Consider the following 18,043-nt stretch of genomic DNA (forward strand, 5'->3'; position numbering starts at 1 on the left):
TGTACACACATACATGCCCCAGCCTGGAATAATAAACAAGCAATCAGGCCTACTTTTATAGCATAAAGTAGAGACTGTATCTGTACACACATACATGCCCCAGCCTGGAATAATAAACAAGCAATCAGGCCTATTTATATAGCATAAAGTAGAGACTGTATCACATAAAATTGAATTCAAATTACAGATTTTTTTCTGTAAACTATCGGTTTTAAGCTTTTAGCAAAATTAAAATAATAGGGATAGTGATGGAACATGTGGGATTTCAGGAGTAAATACATCTTTGAGACCAGGGTCACAAATTCCATGAATGATTCCATGGTAAAATGCAACCAAAATTGAAACCAGTGATGTTGATACAAGAGGAGTATGTTGGGTTGGGTTGGGTTGGGTTGGGTTGGTTTGAGCATGGCATGATTTTGTCAATCAGCTAACATCTTTATTCATTTCTGATCAAGTCTTTCTCTGTTTACTTAAGTTGATTTAGCTATTTGGCAATCCCTTAATATTTTTGCTGTGGAAATGATTTTAACAACAAGGAATTAAAACCTCTGTGTGTTTTTGATCAAATGAAGTTCTAAAGGTCTGATTTCCTTTCTCCTTCCCTTCTCATTTCCCCATTTTTCTTTGATTCCAGGGCTCCTACTACTCTGATCTCGGACTTTCTTACAGCAGCCTTCCCTCCAGACCCCTGTCGGCTTCCCAAGATGGAGCTCGGGTCTGTCACCTTCCTTCTCCAGGCTCCCCTTCCCCTCCCCCCCATGTTGCTTCCAGTTTAATTATCTGAATGATTAACTCAATTTACTTGGACACTTCAACCTCATTGGTACAGTAATCTATGGAGATCAGAGCCACCATCCATAATAGCAGCCATTTCTATTAAATGGGAAGATAGAGCTTGTGGGCTCTATGTAGTCAGGGAGTAGGCCTGGTTCATTGCCAAGATTTTCTCCTGCCCTTTTTTTATTTAAAGAAAATTATTGGTGGTGTCAGTGTGGCCCCACCCAACTCTGTTTTGTATTCACCTTTTTCAAACCCGAAGCTCATAGAATCCATTTCTTGGGCTTCCCTTCCCTTTCCAACATTTGTCACCCATATATCATTCTTTCTGGGGGTTTTTTTTTTACCATTTTCCTCTCATAAATGTATCCAGGAAGAGATCTGGACAGCTCTTTATGTAATCAGAGTTGTTCATCTCTGAGAAGTGGGGAGAAGGATTTCATTTTTTTGGATCTCTCCTCTCAATATGTTTCCTGTTTTTTGAGAGTTGGAATTTTGTTCGAGTCCCCAAGGTGTGATTTTTTTTGAAAAAACATTTTTAGCTCTGTTTTGTTTTAGATGTGCTTTCTGTTCCAGAAGGAGAGAATTGGGAATAAAAATTCTAATTGGGAAAACAACTTCTTTTGGAGGTTGAATTGTCCATGTTCTGTGCATGTAGTTTTGGTGTTTGAGTGATTCAAGATGGTGGCAGGGTCCAAAGCAGGCCTTCTTATATCCCAGGTTTTGGGTCTATTTGTTTGCTGCCTCTAAAGGTATCACAGTCTTGGCCCTCTTTTGGGGCCAGCAAATTCCATTCTGTGGCATGTGGTATTATAGGCTGGCTCTTAGGCAGGCTGTCCTAAAACTTTTAGGCTCATTCTGTATTACTTTTAATGGGGTAATAGCATAAAACTGTGCCAAGACTTTGGGACACCCTCTATTTCAAGTATGGAAGAGAATCCATCAGAAATATTTTCAGTACACTCATTTTAATGGGACAGTCTGAGAGCTGCTGTCTTCTCCCTAATATTGTTCCTGCCATTTCTCTAGGCAAATTGCGCTCCTCAGATTCCTGTTGGGGACTCTATGGTTCCCTTTTTCACTCTTGTATCTGAGGGTGCCTTACTCTTCATAACAGGATTATCAATGGCCATGATGCTATTTCTGGTTTCCCTGCATTTCCCCATCCATCTGCAAATACATCTGGTTACTAACTCACACAATAGCATTTTCTTTGACTGTCACGGGGGGGATTTTAAGCCCAGATAATCACATGTTCTAAGGATGATTTTCTTTCTTCCTCATTCTTCCATTATTAGGAAGCCATGAAATTCCTACTGGCTCTAGTTGCTTTCTTTCCACCAGAGATGTGTGTATAAATACTATTGGTGTGAATTCAAATGTATTTCAAATGGACCACAGAAACTTCCTTCAAGCCCTGCTTGATTGGAGAACTCTTTTTTCTGGAGGAAGAAGAATGCTCACCTCATTTGCTCTGAGTGAAATCCTGATTATCTTGTACTTGATTCTTGATGAAAGAGGGAGTGACATGTAAAGATCACTGGCAGCCTCTAATGCTTAGTACTTGTGTGACCTTGGGCAAATCACTTAATTACCATGTGCCTCAGTTTCTTCATCTGTACAATGAGGGACTTGGACTCACTGGATTCAGAAGTCACTTCTAACTCCAGATCTGTGGTCTATGCCAGCTCACTTTCCTTTTTTTTCCCCTACTGTAACATCACTTGGATATCATAACCTCACACCACACAATTCAATACCTTGATGAATATCAGTATTTTATCATTGTCCAAACTTCTGAAACCAAAACTGTGCTTCTCTCCTCTAGTCTTCCCTTCTTTACAGCGATGTTAAGGCTGCCTGGCGTTACAGGGTTGGTGTGTTCACTTGCCCTCGGTTACTTTAACCTGAACTATGGACGTTTGCACGTTAGTCGTCACTGGAGCATGGAAGCAATTCTTGGGTGTCACAGTCTGTTCTGTATTGTGCACATGCACCAGAATGGTGAAGTCATTGTTTGATCCACTGAATTGTAAAGGATGTTATCCCTTCACATGTATATCAGCACCCCTGACTCACCGTGGCTCATTCTGGATTTTGTATCTCTTGGACTTTGGCATGGCTGAATAATGTAGGCTGCTCACTCGTTTTGAATTTGGCCTGGATTCCATTCTGAGATATTTCATGGAAAACTGTTGGTCAAGAAAGGGGCAACATTGACCCTCTGAAAGATTCTGAAAGATTGTTTTACAGTGCCTTGAAAGGGCCCTTTGGGGCAACTGTGATTTCTAGATGAATTTGAAAATTGACCTTTCAGATACTTTCTTTTGTTACTAGACTGAAATTTCAAAGTCTTGCTGGTCAGACTTTTGCTATGCTGGTAAAACAAAACTGTCTTAAAGGAACTATTAAATATTTCTGCAGAATTCTCCCAGATATCATCTGACTCACATTGTGACTTATCCAGGATTGTAAATAACTAGCTAAAACACCCGGTGTTTCCTGGAAGGGAAATAACCGACATGGGAGTTGTTTGAAATACATCAGCAGTTAATTGTTTTCTTGGGAGCTACAGTAAAATCCCATTTATCCAAAATGTTTCTTAGAATCACAGAGCTAAAGGAGACCCCTCACATCCAATTCATCAAGCTGTGTGCAGTCAGTCAGTCAGTGGACACTTATTAATCATATACTGTGTGCCAGATCCTGTGCCAAGTACAGGGGATACAAAAAGAGTTCAAAAGGGGGGGAGGCATTTACTGCCCTCAGGGAGCTTACAATCTAGTGGGGGAGACAACCCTCAAACACTATAGACAAAGCCGTCTATGTGCCAGGAGGTCTCTATGATAGCCAAAAGGATCTCCCTCACCCCAGCCCGTGAGCTTACATTCTCTTAGAGAGGATGGGTTGAGATTAGTGTTGATTATTTTAGGGTCATTGGGAAATTAACATACAGTAAAAGTCAACATTAAACTACCAACAGAATTGAATGTTTGTGTAAGTCCTGCATGTTGGGCCAGTGCTTCACAGGGATCCGATTCTAGCTAAGTGGGGATTTCCTGTAGCATGGTTTGGTGGTTTGTTTTTCAGAGATTTCAATCATCCAGAATGTGTGGTTGGCCGGATCTCCCTTTGATCTTGTGCATGGCCCCTCATTTGGTCACACAGTTTTGGGAAGTGGGAAATGAAGTTTTCACACTAACCTTGCATGAAGTGCTTCTCCCGTCCCGCCTCTCCATCTTCCTCCCCTCCCTTTCAGCCTGTTCCCTGCTGTCCGTGTCTCTCTGCGGTTTGGACCCAGAGCATGCTCTTTTGGTCCTGAAGTTCTCTTTCAATTGTAGGCCTCCCTGTATGATGAGAGCATGTACAGTGGGAACCGATGCCATAGCGCCTCCAATTCGCATCCCGTAAGACGTCTCTGTGTTCCTCCGCTGGCCCGCTCCCTTCTCTGTTTGTTGTCTGCTTCCCGACACCTCAGAACTCCTGGTGAACACCAGCCCTCTCTGGGCTCTTAGATGATTGATGAGACAGTCACTAAATCACTGGCTCATAGGAGAACCCGTAGAGGCCTCGATCTCCCATCTGCCCCTCACAAAGCTTAGCCATCTTGCCCACTGGCCTTTTAATGAGAGCAAATGAAACCACTCTGCTTTTGAATCTACCGACCTTCTGGCTCTTATGAGTGCCTCTGGCTGCTGACTGAGGCTGGATCAGAGTGGGGAGAGTCGAGAGGACAGGCACTAACTAGAAAGTCTTTCCAGAGCTCCTCACCCCCTCTGTTGCCACTGAATGTCACTCTGTTTATACTCATAACTTCATCCAGAGGGTTAATGTCCCAGAGCTCTGGCCTCCTGCATCTCTGGAAGAGCTCGGCTCAGGGCTTGGTCACTTCTTTCCATAAAATAAATAAATGGCTGCAGAACCAGGGTTCCCTTTTCAACATCCTTCTTCGACCATTGACAAATAGCACCATCTGACAGGTGGTCTTGATGAGAGGCAGTGTGGTGGGATGGAGAGGGCACTGGCCTGGGAGCCAGGAAGACTTGGGTTTACGTCCCACCTTAGACACTTAATGACTGTGTGACCATGAGCAAATCACTTCTCTAGGCCTACGATGCCACTGAGGTCAATCAACAAGCATTTATTAAGCACCTACTATGTACCAGGCCATGGGCTACACACAAAGAAAGGAAAAAGATAAACAGTCCCTACTCCAATTTGCATTCTATTTAGAATTCCAGCTTTTTTTCGAATGGTTGCCAAACCCTCCTTCTGCTGCTACTTGCAAAATTGTTTTCTGAACCCAGGCTGAGATTTTGTATTCTGGTTTATTAAATTTCCTCTTCATTGATTTAGCCCTAGAGTCCTAAATTGTCAATGTATTTTTGGATCCCGATTGCCACTCAAGGCCTTAGTGTGCTTTCCCAGCTGCAGATTTAAGAAGCATGCCTGCTCATAGCTTTACTCAATTTATTGATGAAAACAATAAATGGTACAGGACTAAACTCAGGTCCCTGAGGCACTCCACTGGAGACCCTTTCATGGGACCAGTGATAATGACCACTCTTTGGAGTCTGACAAATTCCAAACTGAAATATCTCCCAGATTTAATTTCTTTCTCTTTCTCAGTTTAAAGCAACAGTTGGTAAAGGGGCAGCCTGACATGAGATATAGCACACTGGTACTTGTCATTAGGAAGCCCTGAGGCACAGTCTGGTCTTGGCCCAGTGTTTAGAGCCCCACTCTGGGCTAGGCCCCAGTACCAGGCTATGGGCTTACCAAGAAATAGCATCCACAGGCTCTGCCCTCAGGGGTCTTACATTCTAATGGCAAGACGATGCATATAAATCAGAACAAACAAGATAAATACCAAGTAGCTGGGAGGGACCTCAGAGGTCACCTTTTCCAACTCTGATTTTATAGATGAGAAAACTGAAAACCAGGGAGTTTTGTGATAACCAAGGTCTCATAGATAGTACGCGTGTAGAATTTGAACCCAGGCCTTTTGAAGCCAATGCTACCTCTGTACCACTGCCCAAACAAAGACTGTCTACCTAACAAGGTCTGCCACTGAAAGATATTCTGCTTAATATCCCTGATGCTTCCATTGAAGGTGTTGTCTCTTACAGAGATCACTGATATTTTTATAGACAAATAGCTTGTGAATGGCAGATGATGACAACATCTCTATAATGCTTCTCATGCCCCAAACTTGTCTCATCTGATCCTCACAACAGCCCTGGGAGGCAGGTGCCGGTCATTCCCATTTTGCAGATTGGGAAGCCAAGAAAGGGAAATGAGGACTTTTTTCACCGGTGAAAGATATGCCAGGATATGCACTGGATGGACTAAAATGCAGGGGCTCTCTTTGTCCCAGGATTCTTTCATTCAAAAAGTCAGCAAACCATTAAAAGCCTACTGCATCTAAAGGGCCCAGGCAGTTAGGCCAGGTGCTTAATAAATGCTTGTTGATTGACTCTCTAGGTGCTAGAGATACAGAAATAGCTAAGAGGTCCCTGCCTTCATGCTAAGCATAATCCATTTGCTTCATTGATTGAATCCTACATTGGGTGAATGAGTCAAGATCTGAAGTCAGATCTTGGGTTTTTGTGGGTTAAACAAGAGAAAAATTACTGTTTGGGTGCTAGGGTCCATTAAAATCTAAATCTAGTTGGTTCCTGTTTACAGGGACAGTGGTAAAGATGGTCGAGGGAAGCTGGTGGGGTAACATTTGCCATTATCCAATGGAGGCTTTGGTTTAAATGACCATGGACAGTTCTCCAACTGACTGTAAAGAATGGGGGGATCCACGCCATTTAGGAGTGATGGGGTGCCTTTCCTAAGAAGTCCGCTCTGGCCATCTTTATGCTCGGAGGTTCGCTTGACTACACTGCCCATCCCCTCCCATCTAACATTTTCCTCATCCTGTGGCGTTCCCACTTCTCCTCCTGTCTCTGCCCGCCTGCTAACTGCCCTCCTTCATTTCTCTCCCCTGTGTTCTGGGGTGTGTGCGGGTAGCCCTCGGAGTACAGCGGCTACCTGGGCTCCAGCTCGCGGGCATCCTCCAGAGCCAGCTCGGCTCGTGCAAGTCCAGTGGTGAGCACGTTTTTATTTCTCCCTACCTGTTTTCTCATCTTTTCTTCCTTTTCCTTCTTGTAGCATGTTAGAACTGGGATGGGAGCTCCGGAAATTGTGGTTTTTAGATATTAGCGGAGTCGATGGAAGCTCCTTGAGGGCAGGCGCTGGGTTTTTGTTAGTATTGTTCATGACTCCCAGAGTTTATAAAGAGCCAGTGCAGTCATTGTGTGCAGTCTTTTCCTAAGGGATGGTTCTAAGCTGTGTGACCTTGGGTAAGTAAACAAACCTCTCTGTGCCTCGGTTTTCCTCAATAGAGTTGGACTATTTTTCCTGTTAGCTCTGAAAGTGTGATTCTCCTGGTTCTCACCCACTCCATCTAGTCTGCCATCAGCTGACTGGATATTACTGAAAATTGTGTGACTTTTTCAAGAATTCATTTTTGATTGCAGCTCAAATATGACAGTTCCCAAGCAGTGATTTCTCTTTTGACTCCCTTTGCGGGCCATTGTCATTATTGTTCCAAGCAAGTGGCATTCCTGAAAAGATTCTGTATGTTCTGTGATGTGTATGGAGACAAAATCGTGTCTGTTACATTTCTGTGGGTTTTCATAAAAATGGTTCAGGTCAAAAAATGTTAGTGCTGAAAGAGTTGACCTGTAGGTATTCAGAAAACGTACCTCTTGATACCTCATTCATTTTTTTTTAAGTGAAATCAAGGGCAAGTGACTTACCCAAGGTCACACAGCTAGTAAGTGTCTCAAGTCGAATTTGAACTCAGGTCCTCCTGACTCCATAGTTAGTGCTCTATCCACTGCACCACCTAGCTGCTCATTCGTTTTCAAGCCATTCTGAGTAATCATCAGATCTTAGACCTAGAACCAACAGAGCTTCAGAGACCATATGGACCCCCTCATATTATAGATGAAGAACTGGGGACCTGCTCAGGTTAAGTGACTTGCCCAGGGTCACACAGGAATCAAAGGTAGCATTTGAACCCTTATCCTTTGACTGCAGAGCCAGGGCTCTTTCCACTGTGACATATCTTCTCCCACCTTGGGTAGAAGCAACTGTCATTTCTAAGAGAAACAAAGAAAAAAAATCCTTGTCTGGAATATTTCAGACACAGATTATATTCTTTGACAGGCCACTTGGTGGTGCCATGGTGCACAGAGTGCTGGGCTTGGAGTCAAAAAGACCCCCCCCCCCGTCCAAATGCAACCTCAAACACTTACTAGCTATGTGACCCTGGGTAAGTCACTTCAACTCTGTCTCAGTTTCCTCATCTGTGAAACAGTGATCATAGCAGCACCTACTTTCCAGGGTTGTTAGGATCAAATGAGATAATATTATAATTCCTGGTATGTAGTAGGCACTATATAAATGTTAGTTATTTTACAGTGGAGATGAAGTCTGCTCTAGGTTACTTACTTCTCATTTTCTGCACTGATTTCTAAAATCCGAGTAAACTGGTCCCAGTTCATATCTGAAGGGCACTGCTCAAAGATCTCGTAGATTACAGACATTCCTTTGCTCCATTCCTCCCAGACAATGTTATGCCTGAGGAATCTGTATGTTCTGGGTTAGTACCAAGTGTTTTGTGCTATCTTTAGGAAAGGGAGAGAGCCGTATTCTGCTATCGGAAGTTGAGAAATGGGAAATCTATATTTAAGTGAGTACCCATAAGATGCTGGCATTCGTCAGATAGCAAAAGCATTATATTAAGTATCTGTTCTTAAAGGCACATGTTTGTGAGTAACACAAACATAGGTTTGCATGACTGCACATGTGTAATCTCTATCAAATTGCTCACCTCAATGCAGAGGGAAGAGCAGGGAAGGAATTTGGAACTCAACATTTAAAAAAATGAATGTTGAAAAATTTTACATATGATTGGAAAAAAGGTAAGCATTTTTGAAAAAGAGTATGTGTTTAGTTTACGCTGAGATGTTGTAAACTAAATTTCCCTGCAAAGTGTTTTTGAGGAGATATTATTTGCCATAATTCTTTACAGATCCTTTTAAACAATGAGATGATGATGACTTTTTTTTACTGGGCCGGGCACATCAATTGAGGCAAGCGTCTTTACTTTGAAATAAATATTTTATTCTACAATCTCTTTAGAGATGAAAACAATATGCTGTTGGCAGATGGAGCCTGGGCCTTCAAAGTATTTTTAAATTCTGACCTTTCTAGTGTTAAGCTTTTCATGTAGCAAATATTTTCTCAGTTTGTCAACCTGGAAATCTCTCTCTACTCAAACTTGTTGAATGTGAGTCTTTCCTATTGTTTTGAAACCTGCCTTTAAAAGCAGGTAAGGCAAAGCCAGAATACCGGTATGTGGTGGCCATCCTGATTAGACAAATTGTCAGTAGAAATAACATCAGCTAATGTTTATATGGTTATCCTTTAAGGTTGGCAAAGCACTATACAAATATTATCTCATTTGATTCTCACAACAGCCCTGGGAGGTAGGTGTTATTGTTATCCCCATCTTACAGGTGAGGAAACTGAGGCTGAAAGTGACTTATCTACCCCGGGTCACACAGATAGCAAATGTCTGAGGCAGGACCAAACCAGAGGGGAGGAACTTCAGGAAGCACCTTCAGTCCAATCCATAACTGAAAGAATCTAGGACATACCTGCTACTGTGTTTACTCATGTTTGCTTGAAGTCTTCCATCGAGGGGAAGCTCACTACCTCCCAGTAGCTGTCATTGTTAGTAAGTATTCTGCAGCCTCTGTCTCTATAACTTCAGCCCCATTCACTGTTCTAGTTTTGCCTTCTGGGTCCACGCAGAATAAAGCAAACCCTCTTAGAGGTCAGTAGCCCTAGAAATACTTAGCAACTCTTATGGCCAATGCTGTCTTCTCCCCATGCCAGCATGCTCTGTGGCGTCAACCCCCTACTCAGTAAACCCCAGTGGCTTCCTGTGGTCTCTGGGAGCAAATACAAAATGCTCTGTTTGGCACTCGAAGCCCTGAATGGGTAGATTGGCCCCCTCCAGCAATAACTCCTATGACCTAATTTATTTTTCCCTCTTGTCCTGAAAGCTCTCTTTGGTCCAACACAAGCCTGCCACCTAGCTCTTGAATTCAGAACGCAGAGATCAAACAGGCACCCCTGGTCTGTCTGTCTCTGTTGGGTTCTTGTTTGAAGGGATTGGGCTTACAAGATCATAGTAGAGGTTCATAGATTTGGTCTGGACTTTGCTCCATCCGACATAGCACACGGCATCATTTTCAGGAATAAGCCTTAGAGAGAGCCAAGTGACCTTTGGGCATGTGCTCCAACCGCCCATGGCACTGTTGGGTTTTTTGAACCCCTGAGGCTGAATGTGCCCTGGAAGCTCCTGCCATAATAAGGTGACTCACATTTATTGAGCACTTTGTGCCTGATTGATCGACTGGATGCCCATGTATAGTGGGGTGTGGTTAGGAGGCATTAATGAGGTTGGGGGGGAGGCGGGAGACAGATTCCTTTAACTCACAATCCTTGTTGAACTGCCCTTATCCCTGGTTCTGGGTCCCCTTGAAAAAGTGGGGATGGTAGAGGCTCATGTTGGAAAAACTCTTATCCCTAAAGGAAAAATAAAAACCCTTTCCATGTTTGGAAATGTCCAAATGGATAGAAATCATCATCTTTGTGATTCAGATTGCAAGAGTTGAGACATTTGTCACTCACTGTACACATGTTGGTGTCTGCCCAGCCCAGTTCTATGGGATGAGGCCCAGCCTCTCCCCAGGAGTTTATTAGACAACCTGGGGATGTGAATATAAAAATGAAGCCGTCCTTTACCAACAGGGAGCCTACATTCTTTTGGAAGAAACAGCATGTGGAACTAGACACAAAGTAAGTTCGAGGTCATTGGGAGAAAGCGGCACCAGTAGCTGGGCAGAGGAGGAGGGTGGGAGCTGGCCTGGAAGCTGTCCATCATCAGGGAAGATTTCTCAAGAAGCTGGAAATTTGGCTGTCGGCATGCATGAGGAGAGGGCTAGGCAGGCCCAGGTGAGCCCTCATGGGTCAGGGGCCCTTTTGCACTGGAGGGACTGTCTGGGACCCAGAGCCTGCCAGGAGTGAGGGCAACTTTCCCAGTCTCTGGGGCCGCCTGATGGCTGCAGCCACCACCCCCAGGTTCCCGTCTTCCTCCTGCAGCTCCCATGAGCCTGGTCTAGTGTCTTGATCACCCCCACATCCCTTCTGTCTTCCCGGGTCTGTCTGTGTCACAGCCTGGGCTCAGCTTCTGGTTGGGGAGGGAGGGAGGAGCTGATGCTTGCCAAGGCCAGCCCTCCTCCTCCGTAGCCTTCCCCTTCCTGTCCGGGATGCCAGCCATTCCTTGGGAGGCTTTGTTTTCTCTGGCGCAGCCAGCATGTGACCCCAGGGCTCTGGTTGGCACAAGCAAAGGCAGCAGAAGTTAAAATTGTATTATTTAAGAGGCTCCACCTCTGGTCCCCAGTCCTGAAACTCCTCTGCTGGCTCTTCATGGCAAAGGGGAAGCAGGGGCCAGTCAGGAAGAGGAGAGAGATTTGAGCAAATGCTGGGTGGCATTTAAGCTCTCAGAGGTCAGTGATTGGCACCTGTGGCACCTGGCACAGCGCTGGGCACTGTCTAACCAAATGTACCAAGTCCCTCCTTGTTGCGCTGAGTGATCAGAGCTATTAGAAGCTAAAAGTGCAAAGCAGGTATGCACTTCAACGTTCAATTGGTTAGTTAGAAAGAACTTTGGACAGAGTTGGCATTTTTTACATAAAAGTTTGGATTTTAGGTTCAGTTAGGTTTTGGCTTCTTTAATAAATAAAAATAACATCCTTTTGGACTGAATGTTCAACAAGTGTTTGCCTTCAAAAAATATAATTCCCTGGGTGTATACCCTGTGGCAGTGGGCCTGAGCAAGCCTGTATATGAGATATAAGGCAGTGGAGGGAGTAGAATGGACTGGTACGCTGCAAGGGGGTATTCAGGAAGTCCACTCTGGCAGCAACAGTGTAAAAGACTGACCCATCTGTCCTAGGACTTTCTGATCGGGTTTATTGTCATTCTGTGCTGTCATCTCCTCCCTCCACACTTTTGCACTGGCTGTGCCCCACGTCAGGAACATTGTACCTGCTCACCCCTCCACTTCCCTGACTTCCTTGAAGACTCAGTACAAATCCCTCCTTCTGCCAGAAGGCCTTTCATGGTTCCCCCCAGTCCTCCTTATGATCTTCTCCTCCCAGAGTCCTTTGCCCTCCCAAAGTGCCATCCATCTGCTTTGTATATAATTTGTACCTGCCTAGATGCTTCTATGCTCTCTCCCCCATTAAGAAATAAGCACCTGAGGGTGGGACCCATTGTCCACCCTCATCTTATTGTGTGCCTGGCACACAGTAAGAGCTTAATAAATGTTTGTTGACTGACTCCACTGGACTTTGGTCTGCCAGGGAAGTCTCTCCACAGTTCCACTCCTCAGTGCCTCAGAGCAGGGGGTCTTCACTACTTGCAGACATTCCTTATAAAAGACGATGCTAATTTTCAATTACAGTATAGTAAAAATGAAGATGGAACTTTTTCCCATGCAAGGTCATAGACCCCCTGAAATCTTTCCTCAGGTCCTTGGCCCCAGGCTAAGCCCCCCTGATTTAGTGTATGAGTTGTCTGTGATACATACATTAAGGGACTTGTCCAAGGGAAGGAAATACTGTACATACATGGTGCCATGGGGAGAGCCCAGAGTTTGGGGTTGGCAGCTAAGATCAAAGGAGAAACCCACTGGCGCCATGTCCTAGGTGAATAAAAGACATGGGCAACACTTGAGTGGCTGCTGGGTCAAGACACCGGTGAGCTTTCCAATACCCACCAATGCAGCCCACGAAGAGTAAAATTGGTATATTTGTATAATAGAGAGATTTAAGCAAAATCAGACTGAGCAAGCACCTAAAAGCTCCAGGGGCTTCGTTTGGTTCCTCCAACATGTTAAAAACAGGCAGTGATTCCATATTTGGGATGACAGAGTTGGTCATTCCTACTTGGCTCCCAATTGCACCAAGGCTTATGTTACTGGAATTTCTTAGTGGGTGCCATCTCTGAAAACAAGGCTGACCTTGTAGAAGGGTCACCTTTCAAAGGATTTGCTCTATTTCAAATGGACTTTTTGAATATCAGCTTCGCTTGGGCGGGAGATGCCTGGAGAGAGGCAGAGATGGAGAGAGAGACAGAGACAAGGAGAGGCAGATGTAGAGAGATTGTCACCTGTGCTTTGTTGGTCGCTGCTTAGAACAACCTCATTAAAGGCTTCGGTCCCTTCTACAGTGAAAATATGCTTAGTTAGCTCATTCATAATAATAACTATGTTATTATATAATATAATAACATTATTATTATAACAAAATAATAAACCATAACACTTTAAGGCTTATTATAGATCACTTTATATCCACATCTCATTTGATGGGCAGCTAGTGACACAGCAGATAGAGCTCCATCCCTGGAGTCAAGAGGATATGAGTTCGAATGTAGCCACAGACTTACTAGCTGTGTGACTCTGGGCAAGTCACTTCACCCTGTTTGACTCAGTTTCCTCATCTGTAAGCTGGAGAAGGAAATAGCAAATCCCTCCAGTATCTCTGCTAAGAAAACCTCAAAAAAGGGCCACAGAGTCAGACTTCACAACAGCAGTCTCATTCGAGGCTCACAACACCCCTGTGGAGTAGACATGGTTGTTCATGACTTCACAGATGCCTACTCTGTGACTGGCATGATGGTCAGTGCCCGGGATACAAATCCAAGCAGGATGGTCCTGCCCTCAAAGAGCTGACATTCTGAGGGAAGAAAACAGCACAAAGGGGGAGGTGGTGCACTGGAATCTCTCCTATAAAGGGAGAGTTTAGGAACAAGTCAGCTGGTGATCAGAGGATGAGGGAATGGATTCAAGTTCAGTTCATTAGCCCACTTCCCCCCCACCCCCATTGGTCATTCTGTAATTAGTATCTAATAAGAAATCTTCGCGTGTGAAATAAAAAATGTTCTCCATTCTGTCTTCTATGAACACAATTATGTGCCTGCATAGCTGGTCAAGACTTAAAAATCAAATGAATTTCAGTCATTCTGGTAAAACATAAAGCTGCATTTATTAATTAACATGACATGAACATTACAGCCCCAGCAAGCTGAAGGGCTATTCAAACTCTCAGACACAAAGTGGGTTTGCTACTCCTAATTAATGCTCACTAGCATTTCTAGAACACTGAGACATGCAAATGCTTTCATGTCAGTCCTTACAACACCTGTAGGGAGCGCAGTTAATAGCTCCATTTTACAGATGGAGAAACTGTGGCAGACAGAGGTGATATGACTTATTCAGGGTCCCACAGTTAGGAAGTGTCTGAGACAGAGTTTGAACTCGAGTCTAAAAAGCCTGACACGCCATCCTCTGGGATACGTAGCTACCTTGGGCAAAGGAAACCCAGGTGAAAATGTCAATGAACCCATTAGTGCTTGAAAACAATATTTGCCTACTGAGTTCTTTCTTTCTTTCTTTCTTTTTTTGGACAGGCTGAAGAGAGGCCAGAAAAGGACTTTGCTGAGAAGGTGAGTGGATTGTAGTAACATTTTTATCTCATCATTTTTAAAAATTATGGCTTTATAACTTTCAGAATTCATGGATGAAATGGACAAGAAAAAGCATTTGGTTTTCAGAGAACAGAAGAGGCAGCTGAGAATTAGTCGGGGTTGCTGTGGGAAATCCTGAGCCCTGCCAAGCCCCCTGGGGCATCCCAGAGGGTCAGAGTGTGTGGCCAGCCTCAGGCCCCACTGGTGAAACCTTGGGATGGGGCGGCCTTGAGCCCAACTGCCAATTTCCTGGTTTAGAAACCACCGTGAAGGGTTGGGGCATGTTTATTAGAATCCATGTGGGTTTAAAACCATTTGATCCACTGAATAGGAGAAGACAATTTTCAGTTCTCAAAGTGGTCTCTTAAAATATTTTAGGGATCTCGTAACATGCCCAGCTTATCGGCGGCCACGTTGGCTTCTCTGGGTGGAACCTCCTCACGGAGGGGCAGTGGGGACACCTCCATCTCTGTGGACACCGAGGCCTCCATGAGGGAAATCAAGGTAAGACATCTGAATGGTTCCTGACCTGAAACTGCCCTATAGGAAAACCAGTCATCGAGAATCAGGGGAGGCTCTTTTCTCTCTCTGTCTCCTGCCATGTTTCTGCATTTGTCCCGAATCAGAAAAAGACTCTGAATGGGAGGCCCAACCACTGTCATGGAAAGGATACCTCAGAGCAGTGTCTGTCCCGTGCCACGCAGAAGTCACTGTCGGTATCAATGGAGCCTTTAGTCATAAACACGATGCAGGCAGATCCGTCCCCAGGTTGGGCAGTGCTGGGCACCTCCGATGGGCTGAGCACTGCGCTGGTCACTACAGACACAAAGACGGAAGCAAGCCCCCGCCTTCAGGGAGCTTACAGTCTGTCTGCAAGGATTCTGTGAAGCGCCTACGTGTGCCAGCCATACTGGGCACTGGAAATACAGAAACCAAAGACTTGTTGGTCTGAAGGAGCTGACATTCAAATGATCTTTATTAAGCGCCTACTGTATGCCAAACGCTGGGGATATTTTTTAAAAGCCCATAGTCCTCACCATCCAGGAGCTTATTCAACCAACCGACCAGCATTTATCGTGATGGTAGAGGGAGAGTGTGGATAGAGGAGATGGGAGCGGGGAGTGGGAAGGGAACAAGAAGTAAGAAATTATAACTGATCCTGTTTGCAGGGCCACCTCCCAGAGTGTGAATGAGGCATTCGGCTCTAATTTATTAAGCAATCATTAAGAAACCTACAAATACAGACTAGATCAAAAGGGCAGAATTCTTCTGTCTTGAAAAAATGTTATTTTAAGATTACTTGAGGAAAATAACTTTGCCTTCATTCCAATGGTATTTGTTCCTGTGAAGCTCCATTTCCCAGGGGTCAGAACTGGAGGGGCCCTAAGCAGTTACCTCATCCAATTCCCTCATTTTGTAAAAGAAGAAACAGGCCTAGAGGTAAAATGACCTGCCCAAAGTCACACAAATTGTAAGTAGCAGAATGGGAATTTAAACCCAGAATCTCAACCCCATTCAGACTTTGTGTTTTCCAAAATCCCAAAACAACAACACAGAAAGTAGGTCTTCACTTCCACATTCACGGTATCACTTTAATTATTTATGTAAGTTTTACCCTTTGGGAAGCTAGCGGCTGAAACTCCTCAGTGGCAGGAAGCACCTGGCCCAGAAGCCTGTCCTCCCAGAGTCTCTGGTGTCCCTTGTCAGTCTGTTCCTGTGACATCCTTTGCTGTTCTTGCCATTTTCTTCAGGAGATCAATGAGTTAAAGGACCAGATTCAGGACGTAGAAGGCAAATACATGCAGGGCCTGAAAGAAATGAAGGTATTCATTGGCTGCATGGCAGCCTTGTGTGATGGATATTAACCCAGCCTAACTTCGTCAGAATTCAGACTGAATCCATGCACTCTTCACCAAAACCACAATGGGATTTTTTCTTTAAAACTTCATGTAGAGAGGTGGGGATGCCACCCCATTGGATTCCCCGTTGATCAGTCATCTTCCCAAACAGAGAGTGCACATCACCTCACATCAAAAGGAGCTGGTAGACACGGTCACTAACATGCTCACTGGTGCATGCTCTGGGCCTTTCTAAGGCTGGACCATGTGGTCCTGTTCTCTGCATGTTTGGATCCCTCTCTTGACCCCACATTTCCATACAGATTGCAGCCAGCTTCTGTTACTCACATGATGACCTAGGACTCTGGCTGGACAGTGGGCGTTGGGGATCTAGCTGGGGCTTCCTGCCCCGGAACGCAGCGGGGCCGAGGCCCTAGGCAGATCCCCACAGGGGGCATTTTAGGCTAAATGTTTTCAGGCCTCATCCCCTCAGGTTCATATTGGCCTCACAAAAGGAAGTTTCTCCTCAAATTTTACACAAGATCCCTCCTGGTGTTTTAATCCCATTGGCGGCAGACCCTTCACTAGCATGTCTGGCCGATTGGTGATGGGTCAGAATCTGTGTTCCAGTGAATTTGTCTGAGGGCATTTCAGCCCCCGCCTATAAATCAGATGCTGCTTTTGGGAGTGAGAATGTGGATGAGGCCTCCCTCACACGAGCCAGATTTTCTCTGGCCCTATGTGATCACCGTTTGTGACTTGACCTGAGAAAAGGACAAAGAACATGCTTTTTAGTAACCGCTTAGAAATCATGGGGAAGTGAATTTAGCTGAGAGAAGTCACTGAGCAGATTTACTAGGGGCAGAGCCTTTGAAATGGACTTATCAGAGGAGCGTCTCTGCCCCATGAACTCGGATGTGCAGAGTTTATGAAGTCATCCGGAGAGCTGTATTAGATATGGGTGTATTATGTATTAGCTATAGATAGATATTAGATGTGCAGAGTTTATGAGGTCACCTGGAAAGCTGCATTAGATAAAGATTATGGCATGATTCTATTTTGGTTCAGCTTTTATTTTTTTTTAACTGAATTAGCTTGGGATCTGTGATGTAGCAATAGCTCGTAAGTGACAGCATCATAGTGTGAGACCTGGAAGGGGTCTGAGAGACCACTGAGTCCCGCTCATTTTCCAGGTGAGAGAAATGAGCCAGGAAGAATCTGAGGCAGGATTTGAACCCAGGCTTTCCTGGGCTCCCTGTCCACAGCAGCCCATTGGCCTCTCGAGTCTTTTTCCTTCTCTAACCCTCCCCTTGGGAGAGAACAGCAGAGCAGGTAGCAGCGGGTAGCAGCAGGCAGCAGCGGGCAGCAGTGGGTAGCAGCGGGCAGCAGCGGGTAGCAGCAGGTAGCAGCAAGCAGCAGCGAGTAGCAGCAGGCAGCAATGGGTAGCAGCGGGCAGCAGCGGGTAGCAGTGGGCAGCAGCAGGTAGCAGAGAGCAGCAGGCAGCCTTCATGAGGAATTGTGGGATTTGCAGTGTCTTACATGCATCACTCGGTCCCTACAGTGTGAGCTAAGTGCTATTATCATCCTCACGTGACAGATGTTAACTGAGGTTCTGAGGAGAAAGTCACTTATCCAGTCACATGATCAGAACCAGGATTTAAACCCACTTAGTTGGCACACTTTATGATCCGACGCATTCTCTCCTGCCCATTGGCTGCCCTCAAGTACAGCCCTCTAGGGATCCCATGATTCCTTGCTTGTCC

General features: G+C 45.0%; 1 protein-coding gene across 33 annotated transcripts in view; it reads left to right on the top strand.

The window, feature by feature from the left end:
- Positions 1-18,043, top strand: part of LRRFIP1 (LRR binding FLII interacting protein 1) — a 194,693-nt gene that overhangs the window by 148,734 nt on the left and 27,916 nt on the right. For 14 of the 33 annotated variants that reach the window (XM_069103185.1, XM_069103191.1, XM_069103157.1 and 11 more), the window contains 7 exons: positions 638-718; positions 2,609-2,653; positions 4,122-4,187; positions 6,799-6,876; positions 14,386-14,421; positions 14,821-14,946; positions 16,194-16,265. In XM_069103185.1, coding sequence (XP_068959286.1) covers positions 638-718; positions 2,609-2,653; positions 4,122-4,187; positions 6,799-6,876; positions 14,386-14,421; positions 14,821-14,946; positions 16,194-16,265 — 504 coding nt within the window. The remainder of the gene's footprint in view (positions 1-637; positions 719-2,608; positions 2,654-4,121; positions 4,188-6,798; positions 6,877-14,385; positions 14,422-14,820; positions 14,947-16,193; positions 16,266-18,043) is intronic. The other 19 variants (XM_069103176.1, XM_069103177.1, XM_069103178.1 and 16 more) reach the window with 5 other exon arrangements.

This window comes from Petaurus breviceps, unplaced genomic scaffold (genome assembly GCF_028583685.1).
Source record: "Petaurus breviceps papuanus isolate PSGF00001 unplaced genomic scaffold, PetGlider_PUasm1.0 567, whole genome shotgun sequence".
NCBI lineage: Eukaryota > Metazoa > Chordata > Mammalia > Diprotodontia > Petauridae > Petaurus > Petaurus breviceps.